General features: G+C 40.0%; 1 protein-coding gene across 1 annotated transcript in view; it reads left to right on the plus strand.

Moving 5' to 3' along the window:
* The window catches only part of schip1 (schwannomin interacting protein 1), a 60510-nt gene extending 48311 nt beyond the window's left edge, over window positions 1–12199 (plus strand). The window contains exons 4-5 of the mRNA XM_048604113.1: window positions 8527–8644; window positions 11933–12199. Of these exons, the coding sequence (XP_048460070.1) occupies window positions 8527–8644; window positions 11933–12199 (385 nt within the window). The remainder of the gene's footprint in view (window positions 1–8526; window positions 8645–11932) is intronic.
* The last annotated feature ends 1699 nt before the right edge of the window (window positions 12200–13898 follow it).

Here is a 13898-nt window from a genome sequence, read left to right on the forward strand (position 1 = left end):
CCTACCTGCATCCAACTATCACCATCCCACCTACCTTCCCCACCCCCACCCCCCCAACCCCAGCCCCACGCTTCCCAGCTATTTACTTCCCAGCTCCCTTCCCCTTCCCCAGTCCTGATGAAGGGTCCCGACCTGAAACATCGACTTTCCTGTTCCTCTGGTGCTGCCTGACCTGCTGTGTTCCTCCAGTTCCATACTATGTTGACATTGTGGAGCAGTGTAAGATGGAGAGTATCATGGATAGAGACGTGGTCACACCGCAGGCTAAGACTCCTATGGCAGGGAGGGAATTGGTAACATCCAGGCAGGCAGGAGGACGAGGTAGGCATTGCAGAAGTCTCCTGTGATTATTCCTCCAAACAGATATACTACTTTGGATTCTGTTGAGGAGAATGGCCTGTCAGGGGATGCAGCAAAAGCGAGATTTGAAGCATTACCGTTGGCTCTGCTGCACAGGGAGAAGTGAAAAGTATCGAGAATGCAGTAGTAATAGGAGATCCAATTTAGGACATTTCTGTGGATGCAAACAAGACTCCAGATTGCTATGTTGCCTCCCTGGCTCTAGCGTCAAAGTTACCTTAGAATGGCTGCAGCACGTCTTGGAGGAGGAGTGCTTATGGTACACGTTGGTACAAATGTCGTAGATTAAGAAAGAGGGTGAGGTTCTAAAGGCAGAATATAGGGAGTTAGAAAGTAAGTTGAACAGTAGGACCTCCAAGGTCATGATCTCAGGATTAATTGCAGTGCCAAGGGTAGAATATCAGGCTATATCGGATGGACATGTGGCTGTAAAAATAATGTGACGGGAGGTTTGAGATTCCTGGGCTCTTGGGACTGGTTCTGAGAGAGGTGGCACAAGTACAAACTGGACATGGTATACCTGGGCAGGACTGGAACTGTTGACCTTGGGAGAATATTTGCTAGAGTCATTGGGAGGCTTTAAATTAAAAAATGGGAAGGGGTTGGGAACCCATGCAAGAAGTCCAAGGAAGGAAAATTCAAATCAAGAACAAAAGACAGAAAGAGGAATAAGAAGAGTGATAGGCAGAGAAATCAAAGGCCATGATCAAGCAGGGTCACAATGAAAAATAATGGGAATGGGTCAAGTAATGTTAAAAAGACAATCGTTAAGGCTTTGTACCTTAATGCACAGAGCATTCGCAATAAAATGGCTAAATCAATAATGCAAATAGACAAAAATGGGTAAGATATGATTATGATTATGGAGACATGGTTGCAGGGTGACTAGGGAACTGAATATCTGGGGCTATTCAGTATTTAGGAAGGACAGACTAAAAGAAAAAGCTAGTGGAGTTGCATTGCTTGTTAAAAACAAAATGTCATGCATTACTCAAATCTTCAGTATGACCACTAATGACCAAATGGAACATTGGACCCTTAATACAGCACATTATTGAGATAAATAATGTAGTCCAAGATCTTGAATTGTTTGGTGTGAGACATCCCTTGTCTCTATAGTTTAAATTTTATTATTCTGAACTGTTGTCAAAAGAATCATTAAAATGTTGATTTAGTGGTATTTCTGCAGTTATATATAACTAAAATTAGCAGTTCTTTGCTAATTTCTTGGATGATTAAAAGCACATTCTGCAACTCAGCTGGACTTTAATAATCCCTATCAATGAGGTGATCTCATTGAAACATATAGTATTCTTCAGTAGCTTAACAGGGTAAATGCTGAGAGGATGTTTACACCCATGGGAGAGTCTAGGACCAGTGGGCAGTGTCTCAGGATGAAGTGGCACCAATTTAAGACTGAGATGAGGAGAAATGTCTTCTGTCAGGGGATAGCAAGCCTTTGGAACTCCATGCCACAGAGAGTTGTGGGGGCGGAGTCCTTGTGTATATTTAGTGCCGAGATAGATTCTTGATCATAAGGGAATCGAGGGTTGTGGGGTAATTGCAGGACAGTGGATATGAGAAATGTCAGAGCAGCCATGATCCTATTGAATGGTAGAGCAAATTAAAGGGCTGAACAGCCTACTCCTGTTCCGAGTTCTAATGGTGAACTGATTTAATGTTTGCAGTAGTCTACTTTCTCTGTTTTCCCCTTTGTTTGTTGTATTTTGGTCTACCAGCACCTGATTTAAAATATAATGTGAAATCAGTTTTAAAATGGACCAGGCATTGACAGATATCTAGGACAGATATCACAAATGTTTATACAGCAAGTACACACAAAACTTACATTTATTTGTTCCTGAGAGAATCATTTTTAGTACATAATTCTTCGCATTTCTATATTTGTATCTGGAAGATTAATCCACAGTCGCATTCCAAAGCATTAAACATCTACTGCTGTATGTCATTGTCTTTCAGTTGTAACTGTTATTCTGGTTTGTGTACAAAGACCATGACCTGAAATTTTTCTTCCAGTTCGGGAGCACGGAGCCTTTCCTGGCTTCACAAATGCAACCTGGGAGAAGGTGCCCAGCCAGATGGGATATTTTGTCTGGTGTTCTGAGATTTGTCCAGGCCAGTCCAGAATCAGTGCAGAGGCAGACCGGATGCAAGGTCTTCCTCAGAGCTCTGGCACTGTATTAAAGTTTAAATAAAAACAACATAAAACACCTCGCCAGCCCATACACCCTCATTCCCACCACATTGCCCATGCTGTATCTATGCTAATTCATGCCAAAGCCTGTTCATGCCAACCAGAGATTTAATAATATAGTTACAAATCAATAGCACAGATGATTGACACATTTGTAATGTAATTTAGACCACAATTGTCTTTTACTCTTCATTTACCCCTCATATGGCCAGGTTGCACACATATGTCAAATTTTAGTAACACCAGGCAATTTCTGCCTGACTGCATTTTCTGAGTAACAGTAATAATTAAAACACATTGACTATTCCATTGGAGATAAAGCAGAAACTACAAACTGGCATAATAAAAGAGGTGGATGTTTCATCATTCCAGACAATGCAGCTTGTTTTCTAATTGGTAGGTGAGACTGTACCTATGCTATGATCCATAATGAGTTTGTCACTGCTTAGTTACACAGTAGTAGTAGACTTTGTAACTCCTTTCAGTAGCTATTAGTAAACAGTTATTCTGTGAGGGTGCAAACAATGTTATTGGAAATACTCCAAAGTATTAATTTGGCAAATTATAATGGAAGTAAAATATAATGGGCAGAGTCTGATATAGTCTGAGCAACATGGGCTTTGGCAAAAATTGTGGTAATATCAGGTAGAAGTCTGAGGTGACCAATCCCTACATCAGGAGCATCTTGCTCCAGTTTTTGTACCTTTGATAAGCAGCGGCAGTGCTAAGTTGCCAATTAAGGGGGTTTATCACTTGTTAAACATATTGTTAACAGCCCAACTCACCTTATTATGTTCGGCTTCCTTTCTCGCTGAAGGTGCCCAATAAGGTAGTCATTGAGAAATCTAAACATGGAAGTCAGAACGGGTCCCTGATGAATTCTGTTCTCCACTTGTTTTGAAGGACCTCTTAGTGCACGTTCCATGTCCACCAATATTAGCATCTGATATGTGCCAGCCTCCACGAACCCTCATGGCACATCTCCGATCCATTTACAGGCCGCTTCTGCACTTCACTGCTGCACCTTAAGCTGCACTGGCAACAATAATTATAATGATGCAGCAAGGAAGCTTTGCAGACTGGGATGCAAATTCTCCTTATCTCTGTCGTAAATGGGTGAACCGCCCCCGCCCCATTTTTAAACAGTGACCCCTGTTTCTAGATTCCCCAGAAAAGGAAGCATTCTTTTTACATACACTGTGTCAATAACTCTCAGAATTTGTATATTCCAACCAAGTTGCATCTTACTCTTCTAAACTCCTATAAGGTTAGCCTGTTAACCCATTCTTGATAAGACAACTCACCCATTCTCGACATTAGTCTAGTTAATTTTCTTGAACTTCTTCCAAATCATTTACCTCCCTCTTTAAATGAAGAGATCAATAATATACACAGTAATCCAGATGTGGTCTCACCAATGCCATATATGGCTGAAGTGTAACCTCCCTATTTTATATTCAGCAATCTAGGGGATCTTTCACTTGGGGACAAGACACTAATGGTGAATATTGTCAGTTGCTGTTAACAGCTATCAGCATTGCTCTCTGTTAGAAGATTTCCATCATCTGACCATAGTTGTTGTTTTCAAGGAATAGATGCAAATTTTATTTTTGTTGATTTTATGTATCTATCTCTCACCTCCCAGTGCTTAACACACCACAGAAACAACTTACACACATGAACGACACAGCTGGTGATTCCCAAGACTGTACTGCTTAACTTCACCAAAGTTCAACGAAACTAGGAGAATTTTGTTCCTTGAAGACATGAGACTTAAGTGCATAAATGTAGGTTTAGCCCAAGGTGCACTTGCAAATTCTCTCCCTCTTGAGACGTCTCAAATCATGGCATTTAAATTGAGTATGGAATTCAAGTTAAAGGGATGTCCCAACAAAGTAACTTCTGATGGAATTAGTCCCAACTTTATCTCTGAATTAGAAAATAATCAAACCGCGACAATTGGTCTGTTTGGTCCAAAGCTCTTAGTGGTAAACTTCCAGGGATGATGGAAAAGTGTTGGTTAGATCTGAGAAATGTACCTCCAAGCATTTCGAGTTTAAAGATTTTAGTGATGAAATGAAACCAAAATCTTTGCCTTTTTAAAAAAAAGAATGTCACGCCTGCAGGCAGGGTTTCCCAACAAATAAGAAAGGACAGGTCAAGCAAGTGAATACCTTTACAGCACTTGGGACAATCAAAATGCTACAGTCTATCCATCGCACATTCTTGCCCCCCAACCCCCCACAAATTGATCTCTTTAGCCAAATCCCGCAGTCTCTCTTCCCCATCCTGACCATTGCAGAACCCACTTCCATGCAGTTAGGGCACCAGACCCCTCCTCCACCCAACCACCCTGAAATTTAAGGGCCTATAGCTCTCTTAAATAGATTGTCAATTTGCTGCTTAAGTGAATACCTGATATTGCAGATCTGCCCCCTTTTTAAATAATGGTCAGATTTTTACTTACTTTGCAATCATAATAACCAGCAAATCCACAGTGACAGTTTTATATTGTTATTGTTATATTCTTAGGACAGTTAAAATGTTAGGCAAACTGACCTTTGCAGCATTGGTTGGCCCATATAACTGAACACATTTTCAGATCAAATGGGAAAGAGTGGGCAATTTCCATAAGGTGATAAGTAACTTGGAGGACATTGGCAATCAGTGATTAAAGTATGGCTTTTGTGATTGGTGTAATTACCATAGGGAAAGGGATCAATCCACCACAGTACAGGAGAGATGTTTAGGAAGGTAAGCTGTTAATAAAACTGTTTGCCAAAGGATTCAACAACAGATGGGTTAGTATGTCTTCCTTGAGGGAAGCAAATAGCTTTGAAGTAAACAGCTAGGACTGTTCATGTAAATAGATTGTTTTCAAAGGATTCAAGAACAGATCAATCATGAGGTTATGTTTCTTTGATGCAGGTAAACTGGAGTGCATAAGGAAAAATGCTTTTCAACCCAGTTGAAGAGCTCAAAACGCCACAGTCAAATGTTATGGTAAAGATTAATCACCAATGTCGTATAAAAATGAGGTCTGGTCTATCAGTTGTCTCACGTTTATCTAAAGAATGTTATGATCTGTTGATAAAAGATACAGTGACTAACAATTGATCTAGAGTACACAAGGCAGATAATTCAAAATCAGTGGGCAGCATCTTCCACATGGGATACTGAACTTTGTTGTCAGTCTCAATGAGGGGTTAGAAACCTCGCTGTACAGGAAACAGTCACTGGTTGGAACTTTCCCCAAATCAGCTGACTAATGGTCAGAGGCTGGGCTCATCTAATTAAGGATGATGGGTGGGCTTTTAATTTTGGAGAGCAAACAAAAGCAGCATTAGGATGCCCTACCAGACAAGTGACAAAAAGGGTACCGCAAAGCAGAGGTACCCTCTCTCAAACAAGTTCAAATGGAAAACAAAGAAAAGGCCTCTGCAGCTAAGCCATTGCTGCAGAGGGAGGTTAAAGGGAGCAGCTTCACATGTTGTCCACAGCAAAATTTCAAAAAACCTAAATGGTTTGGCAAATTCAAATAAATTAGACATTGTTATTTAATGATCATGGCCAAATCATGGAAAGCTTCTCCGAATATTTGATACATGAGTGCTCTCAGTATTTGAGCAAATGCAGTGGGTGAAGAATCCCAGTTATGATACACTTCTGATATCCATCAAATATAATTGTGCATTCTACCATTGTTCACTACCTTGATGCAGTGAAAAAATATGTTTGAGTCTACAGTAATTGCCACAATTCGCATCCTACTTAAATCTAGAAAATGTCAATAATACAAATAATTACTATTGGATCTACAGGGTGATTTTTACTGAGAGGGCCCAAGATTTACTGATATAAATATTATACACATCCTTCAGAACTTCAAAATTTGACAGTGAGTCTAATCTATCCTAGCTAACTTACTGTGTCATTCACAGACAAAAGAGAAAGATGACTTCTCTCAGCTATAACTGTCTCTATGATACTCCTGCTTTCTTTTAGATATTTGGAGGTGTGTCACAGTTGAATTATGGTGTGAATTTTTGGGGATGTGGATTAAGCGTTACTCACACTGACAACCCCACCTCATCCAAAACTCCACTGGAAAAACCTTGTTGCCTGACAACAACCTCACACTGGGAGTGGCATTAATTGGTTCCGAGTGAGATATCCGCATGAATCCAGCAGGCAGCCCCACCCTGGAGAATTCTAGACAAATCTGATTGGCTTGGTGGAGTTTAGCTGCACCAGGATCGCATAATGGCCACAGCTGGAACTACAGGCCAGGGAAGAAATGTCATGGATCCAAGACTTCACGCAAGTCTAGGAACTTTGGACAGCTCTGTCTGCCAGACGAAAAAGAGGGCGTGAGGTCATGTTTTGGAGGGTAGCACTTCCCCATCCTGCATGACAGCAGGCCCACCTTGCTCAGCCTTTCTCTGTCACACATATTATTACAGTGGTGTACGCAAATAAGGCCCCTAAATAACCATTAATTGACCACGTAATTTTCTCAATAGGTGCAAGGACATGGGGACTGTCTGAAGGCTCAACTGCCCCACAGCATGGTCTGAGATTGTGGCAAGAAGGTGGACAGGCCTCCAGTTTTATTTTTCTTGTAACAGCAAGGAAGTCATAAAAATAATCCCAATGCTTGTGACTGCTAAAAGTAACTAAAATGTTACATATTTCATCTCGCAGAGGAATTGTAAACGAGCTGCTGCAACTTGCCTGAACTCCTGAGTTATTCACTCTCACAGCTTCCCTTTTATTTTTGTTGAAACGCCACAAATACAACCTAAGGCATTAGCTGCCAGGAAGAAATTGTCATCCGTGTCTCAATTCAGTTATGAATTCCTATAATCATGACATTTTTGTCAGTTAACGTTATTTAAATAATATATTTATCTTTCAATGATTTAAAATTAAGCAAAAGATATTTTAAAGTGTAACTCACCTTTTCAGGAACATGCAAATGTTGACATGTTGCATGAAATATTAAATTAAAAAAATCAAGTATTGCCGTTTTGTCAAAGACTTTCATTTTGTATTGCTCAGGACATTCACAAGAACATGTACACACATGACACCTGTTTTAACTAAACAAAATAGGTGACAGACATTCTCTGGTCATGCTTCAGGGCAATACCTTATCTGGAGTCAACCAACCCAGTGTAAATTTAAGCAAAACCTGGCAGTTAACCATGTTAACCTCTCACCAGCCACCATCTAACAATTATATTATCGATGGAGAGGTCTCTACCAATCACAGTCCATTTGCCAGCCAAACAGTACTGTCTTCTCATACAATATAAAATGTTAAATAAAAACCAAAATAACTGCGAATGCTGGAAATCAGAAACAAAAACAAACTGCTGGAAAAGCTCAGCAGGTCTTGTTGGAGAGAAAGCAAATTAATGTTTTGTATCCAGTGACCCTTCCTCAGAACTGATGGTAGCTCGGAAAAAGTTGGTTTTTATGCAGAAGTTAGGTTATGGGGTGTGGGTAAAGAATTAGCGATAGGTGGAGTTAGAGCCCAAAGAGAGAGAAAAACGGTTGAACAGACAAAGGGGTAGATAACAATCAGGCCAGGGCAATGAATAGTTATTAATGGGGACTGTTAGTGGCTAACAATGGGTACTGATTTTTTTTAAGAATGAGTTAAATCAAAGGAAACAGCAGGCGAAGTCCGGTTCTTTTCAGGGTTTGAAATGTAGCAACTGGATAGATTGTCATACAGCCTACCCAGTCTTCACTAGCAAGTTTCACAAGCAGGCACAATGTATAATTGACAGCTGATTCACTACTATTGTTTTGCATCTCTGTTCATACTCAAGTTGAGTTTCAGCCCCAGTGTTCTCTACACATTCTTTCTTTACTATTTAGGGAGGTTATTTCCAGTTGCTGATTATATATTCATGAAAACGCTCAATATTCCTGTGTTTCAGACTTCAAAGTGGAATGAATCTGCAGATCTGTTTTGTTAATGACAGTGGAAGTGACAAGGACAGTGATGCAGATGATAGCAAGACTGAAACAAGCCTTGACACCCCTTTGTCGCCAATGGTATGTGTAACTATTTACTTCATTTAACCAATTCTACTAGATTGCAGTATTACTGCTACAGTTTTCATAATTATGGAAATAGCATCTGTTACCTCCTGACCTTAAATTATTACAAACTGTACTAAGGGTTCCCTTAGCTCAGAGCTGCCCCTTTTTCAAGTCAAACCACCACCACCTCAAAAAGTCCTCCTTTTTTTCTTTCAACCCCTCCATTTCCAGCTTCTCAGTCCTTTAAAAGATCCTGGAAGTCCTGATCACCTCCCATCTCCGGACACCTCTCCCAGAACTCATTATGCGGGTCCTTAATGTCATCTTGTGCCTTAACATTGATACTGAACCTCCCATTTTCACAATCATTACTTGTGCCCATTGATATTATTATGTGATCCCTTGTTCTCATGGCCAGTTCAGCCCTAGCTCCATGTTGAAATTCAGTGGCCATATCGCATCTCAGCAACTGAACTTCACCCTGGGAGAAATTGCCAAATCAGAATCCAAACAGCCATCAGGAGCTTGAACAATAACATGGCACCTGGACTCAAAGATACCAGCCAAGCTGTTGAGACATGACAAAAACACTGTCATTACTGAGCTCTCAGATCTGTTCAGCAAGATCTGGTCTGTGAAGGACATCCCAGAGGACTGGAGGAGAGCTCTAAACAAGGTGATAAAGAAGGGGAAACTCGGTGACTGCAACAACTGGAGGCCATTACACTGCTGTCACCGTCTGGCAAGGTCTTCTGCATGGTATTCCTCAACAGACTGAATGCAGATTTAGATAGTTACCTTCATGAAGAATAGGTCAGTTTCCAAAATGGCAGATCATGCTGTGAGGAGAGTTTTATGCTCAGGTACACCATACAGCAGAACCTAGAATGTCAGAAGCTATTTGTTATCAACTTCATTGATTTCAAGAAGGCTTTTGATAATAAATATTGGAAACTACTCTAGTACATCACACAATAATACAGCACCCTGGAGTATTTGTTAATATCTTCACACCCTTATACTGTGCCTCCAGTTGCTATGTTAAGACGAGTACAGACACCTACAATGTCACCACAGCAGCACAGCAAGGCTGCATGCTCTCCCTGTTCCTGGTTTCTATTAGTTAATGAGTTCATCATAAAGAAAGCAATAGTGGGTGCAGACAGTGGCATCCCATGGCAACACACTGGTTGACAGACCTGGATTTGATCGTGTTATTGGCCATAGAATCTTACTCTCCAAGATGTTAACTGTAGTCTTGGGAGTAGTGGAATCAAGCTTGGACTTGACATCAGCTGTGTGTACACAAAGGCAATGATGCATTGATGCCCAGAACACTCCCCCATCACCATCTGGCAACAGAACATCAAGAATGTCGAACACTTGTCCTGCCTAGGATGTAACATGTCCAAGGAGAGTAAAACAGATCACCTTCTATCCAAGAATTGGCAAAGCAGCATTAGTCTTCTAATGGTGTGGGCATCCAACAACATCAACATGGCCATAAAGCTGCAACTCTACATGTCCATTGTGGTATCAAATGCAATCTATGTCAGTGAGAAATGGAAGAGAGCAGCAAAGCTGGATATCTTCCACCAGTATTGCCAATGTAAGATACTGGGCCTCACTTGGAGAGACAACAGCACCAACTAAAAAAAGCGCTGCAGACAACCGGTTAAAAGTATCTTCAGGACATTGTGACAGACAACTGAGATTGCAGACAATACACCTCACCGGTGTGACAGTAGAATGGACAGCAACTGGGAAAAGAAGAACCAGCAAAGTACGTTTGAGGGCCTTGAAGCGTGGAACACCGCATGGACTGGAGCAAAAGTTTGTAGTTGGCCAGGGCCAACAGAGGAGTCATGCTTCTCATTGTCCAGTGGGGAATTCAGGATCTAAGTCTAAGTAAGTGTTCTCACCAATCTCACTCATCACATATGTTGATCACAATATTTGATCACTCTATCCTCCCCTATTGTCTCTCCTTTGCCATCCAGCACCACAACTATACCTCTGATACACATGGAGAACACACAACTTTGTCTTCCCTCTGTTCCATGCTTGTGTCCATGTTGATGCTTTTCTTACAAGTATTTGAAATACTGAAACCATTGACTTTTTTTTTTGCTGCTTTCTGTCATTTTTGTTGAAGCCACCATTCTCCCCTCTGCCAGTCCACTTCAGACTCAACTAGTCTGAGTGCAACCTGATGTAATGTTTGACCCAAAGCTAAGCTTTTAATTTGGTATCCTGTTTCTGATCAGGATTTCATACTTAACCTCTTCAGCATTATTTTTCACCAATCCGATTATACTCCCATTGCTGCAAAACACTTCCAACACAAATCTTCCTAACAGTGGAGAGATGAGCATTGCCCAGTAGCTCTTATACAACCACGCTACCCTATCCTGCTCAGCCTTTAACTATCCTTGCTGACTTACAATGGTTCACTGAACTGAAGCACATTGAGTGCTTGGGTTGCTTCACACCTCATTCTATCTCTGCAGCTTCTTTAGACAAATTTAGCCTTCAGTCCTTTGAGGCTGGTTTGCATTGCATCCATCCCTACCTCCACTCAACCAAAAGTGGAAGTCTCCCATAATCTCTGGAAATCCTTTTCTAAACAGCCCAATCATTTATTATCCCTTTGTTTGACTTCCATAATTGTGCTTTTCCATTTCTTTTAACTTTATCTTCTATTAATTCTGAGGTCTCCGTCAAAGACCGAGTTTCTATTTCTCTCACCTGTGCAACATCATGAATATTTTCTATATTTAAAGTTTTCATAGAAATCAAAACTATTCAATATCAAAGTAGTTGATTGTTCATTTTAGTGAATTATCTGAGTCAGTTTTCTTTGTGTTCCCATTTTGAAGTCATGACAAACATTGTAAAACCTGGATTTGTGTTGAAATAATTTGCTTGTAATGGTCAAGAGCAAATTTCCAATTTGGTGCTAATAACTAACCCAATTCTAATTGCACCAAGAGGTGGTTAGATTAATGTCAGGCAAGTTCATATGATCATATTGAAAACAACAGAAACTGCAAAAGCAATGACAAGTGTTAAATGGACACATATATTTTCTTGTGATATCAAGCAAAAGTGGATTTGAGTTGTGCGGAAGCAAAGCAAAGAGATAAGGACGTTATTGGCTTAATTTTCACAATCTATTTTAGGGTGATCAATGAAGCTCCTATTTTGTGATGCTTGCGGCAGATTCTGTTCTCTGGGATAACTTTGTTTCAATTAGTCTCCATTTAGAAGTGCATTACAACAGCTTATTTCTCTCCCTAGAGCAAACAGAGCTCATCGTACTCTGACAGAGACACTACTGAAGAAGAGTCTGAGTCACTTGACGATATGGATTTTCTTACAAGACAGAAGAAATTGCAAGCTGAAGCTAAAATGGCTCTTGCTATGGCAAAACCAATGGCAAAAATGCAAGTTGAGGTCGAAAAACAGAACAGAAAGAAGTCCCCTGTGGCTGATTTGGTGAGTATCCTTAAACATAGAATGCAAATGCAAGAATCCAAACAAAAATTTGGCCTCAACAATACATGATTGTGATTTTGTACACAAGTGAAAGTTGACTACAACACACAGAATATTTTCCTACCTGGTAACTAACAGCAACTTCAACAATTGACTGGCTATAGCATAAGTTTGAAGCTTTTCCATCCCTATCAGACAATTTGAAGTATGCTAATGTTGCGTATGCATTTGCAATAACGAACTGAATTGTCAATTTCTCTTTGCTATCTCAATGTCTTTACGTTAATCTAACAATTCAGTGGGATTACATCTCCTGTCTATCACTGTAATGTGTCTGGACAGAAACCAGGTGCACAATGCTGCAGAGAAGTTGCCAGACTTCAACCATGTTGTCCAGTGTGACTGATGTTTTAATTTACATCTTTCTTAGATTTTATTACAGTATGAACGTTTCTTTCGTTTAATTTCCAAGATTGCAGTCAAATGTTTGTGTACAAACTCAAAGGCAGAAAGCAAACTCAATTTGACACCAAAGATAACCGGAGATATAATCTACATTCATTATGTGTTTTCTTTCATTTATCCAAGGAAAGCTTCTCTGGTGTTGCTCCTGACAACTCCACTGAAATACTGCTTTGAGGACAGGAGTATTATACCAGTGGTTATAATTTGGGGTATTTACACCTTGTCTTGTTCTATACTTTTTGATTCTGAGTTCCAGTGTCATTCTCTTTGTTGAGCCTCCGTTCCCTGACATGATTCTTTTTGATCCACGTATACTTCCAGCAACTTGTCGAGATCGACTCTGTGAAGTTGCTTATTCTTTACTTAAGTTCCTGGAAAATGTCCTTTGGCTTCAGATCATCTTCTCCCATCCAAAGCAATTAGAATAGTGAGTCACTTGGAGGGAAATATGCAGATGGTAGTATTCCCTTGCATCTACTGTTCTTGCTGTTCTAGGTGGTAGAGGTCACAGGTTTGGAAGGTATTGCCAAGGAAGCTTTCATAAGTTACTACGGTGTATCATGTAGATGGTACGCACTACCACTGCTGTTCTCAGTCATGGAAGAAAAGAAAAACTGGAGTTTTTAATGAGTCAATGATTCACTGTCACTCAACTTTGAGAAATAAAATCTAGCATTAATATTGAATACTAGGTCATGGCTCAAACATTATAAAAGATTTTCTTTCTTCTAATTCTTAATACTAGCTAAACTAGGAAACTGTTCCTGCTTCATTTGTTGCTTTTTTACTTAGTTATCTCAGTAAATAATTTGGGCATGGGCTGATAAAAATGGGAACAAATGCATGAGTGATTACAATCTGAATTCCCTAAAGTTTGTACTCAAATGAAAAAAATAATTTGCAGAAAACTAAAATTAAAGTACCCTTTGCAGATGTGTACCATTTTGATTTGATTTGATTTATTATTGTCACGTGTACCGAGATACAGTGAAAAATATTGTTTTGCATGCTAACCGGACAAATCATACCCTACATAAGGACATCAAAGTAATAGAACAGAATGCAGAATATAATGTTACAGCCACAGAGAAGATGCAGAGAAAGATCAACTCTAATGTGAGGGGACCCTTCATAAGTCTGATAACAGCAGGAAAGAAGCTGTTATTGAATCTATTGGTATGTGTTTTCAAACTTTTATATCTTATACCCAATGGAAGAGATTTTAACCAAGTATCAACCAAGTCCTGAATATCTGACTTACTTTCAATCTACTGTCTCCTCTTAAATCCCAAAATAGTGTTTA

Source organism: Rhincodon typus, chromosome 13, assembly GCF_021869965.1.
Source record: "Rhincodon typus isolate 14 chromosome 13, sRhiTyp1.1, whole genome shotgun sequence".
NCBI lineage: Eukaryota > Metazoa > Chordata > Chondrichthyes > Orectolobiformes > Rhincodontidae > Rhincodon > Rhincodon typus.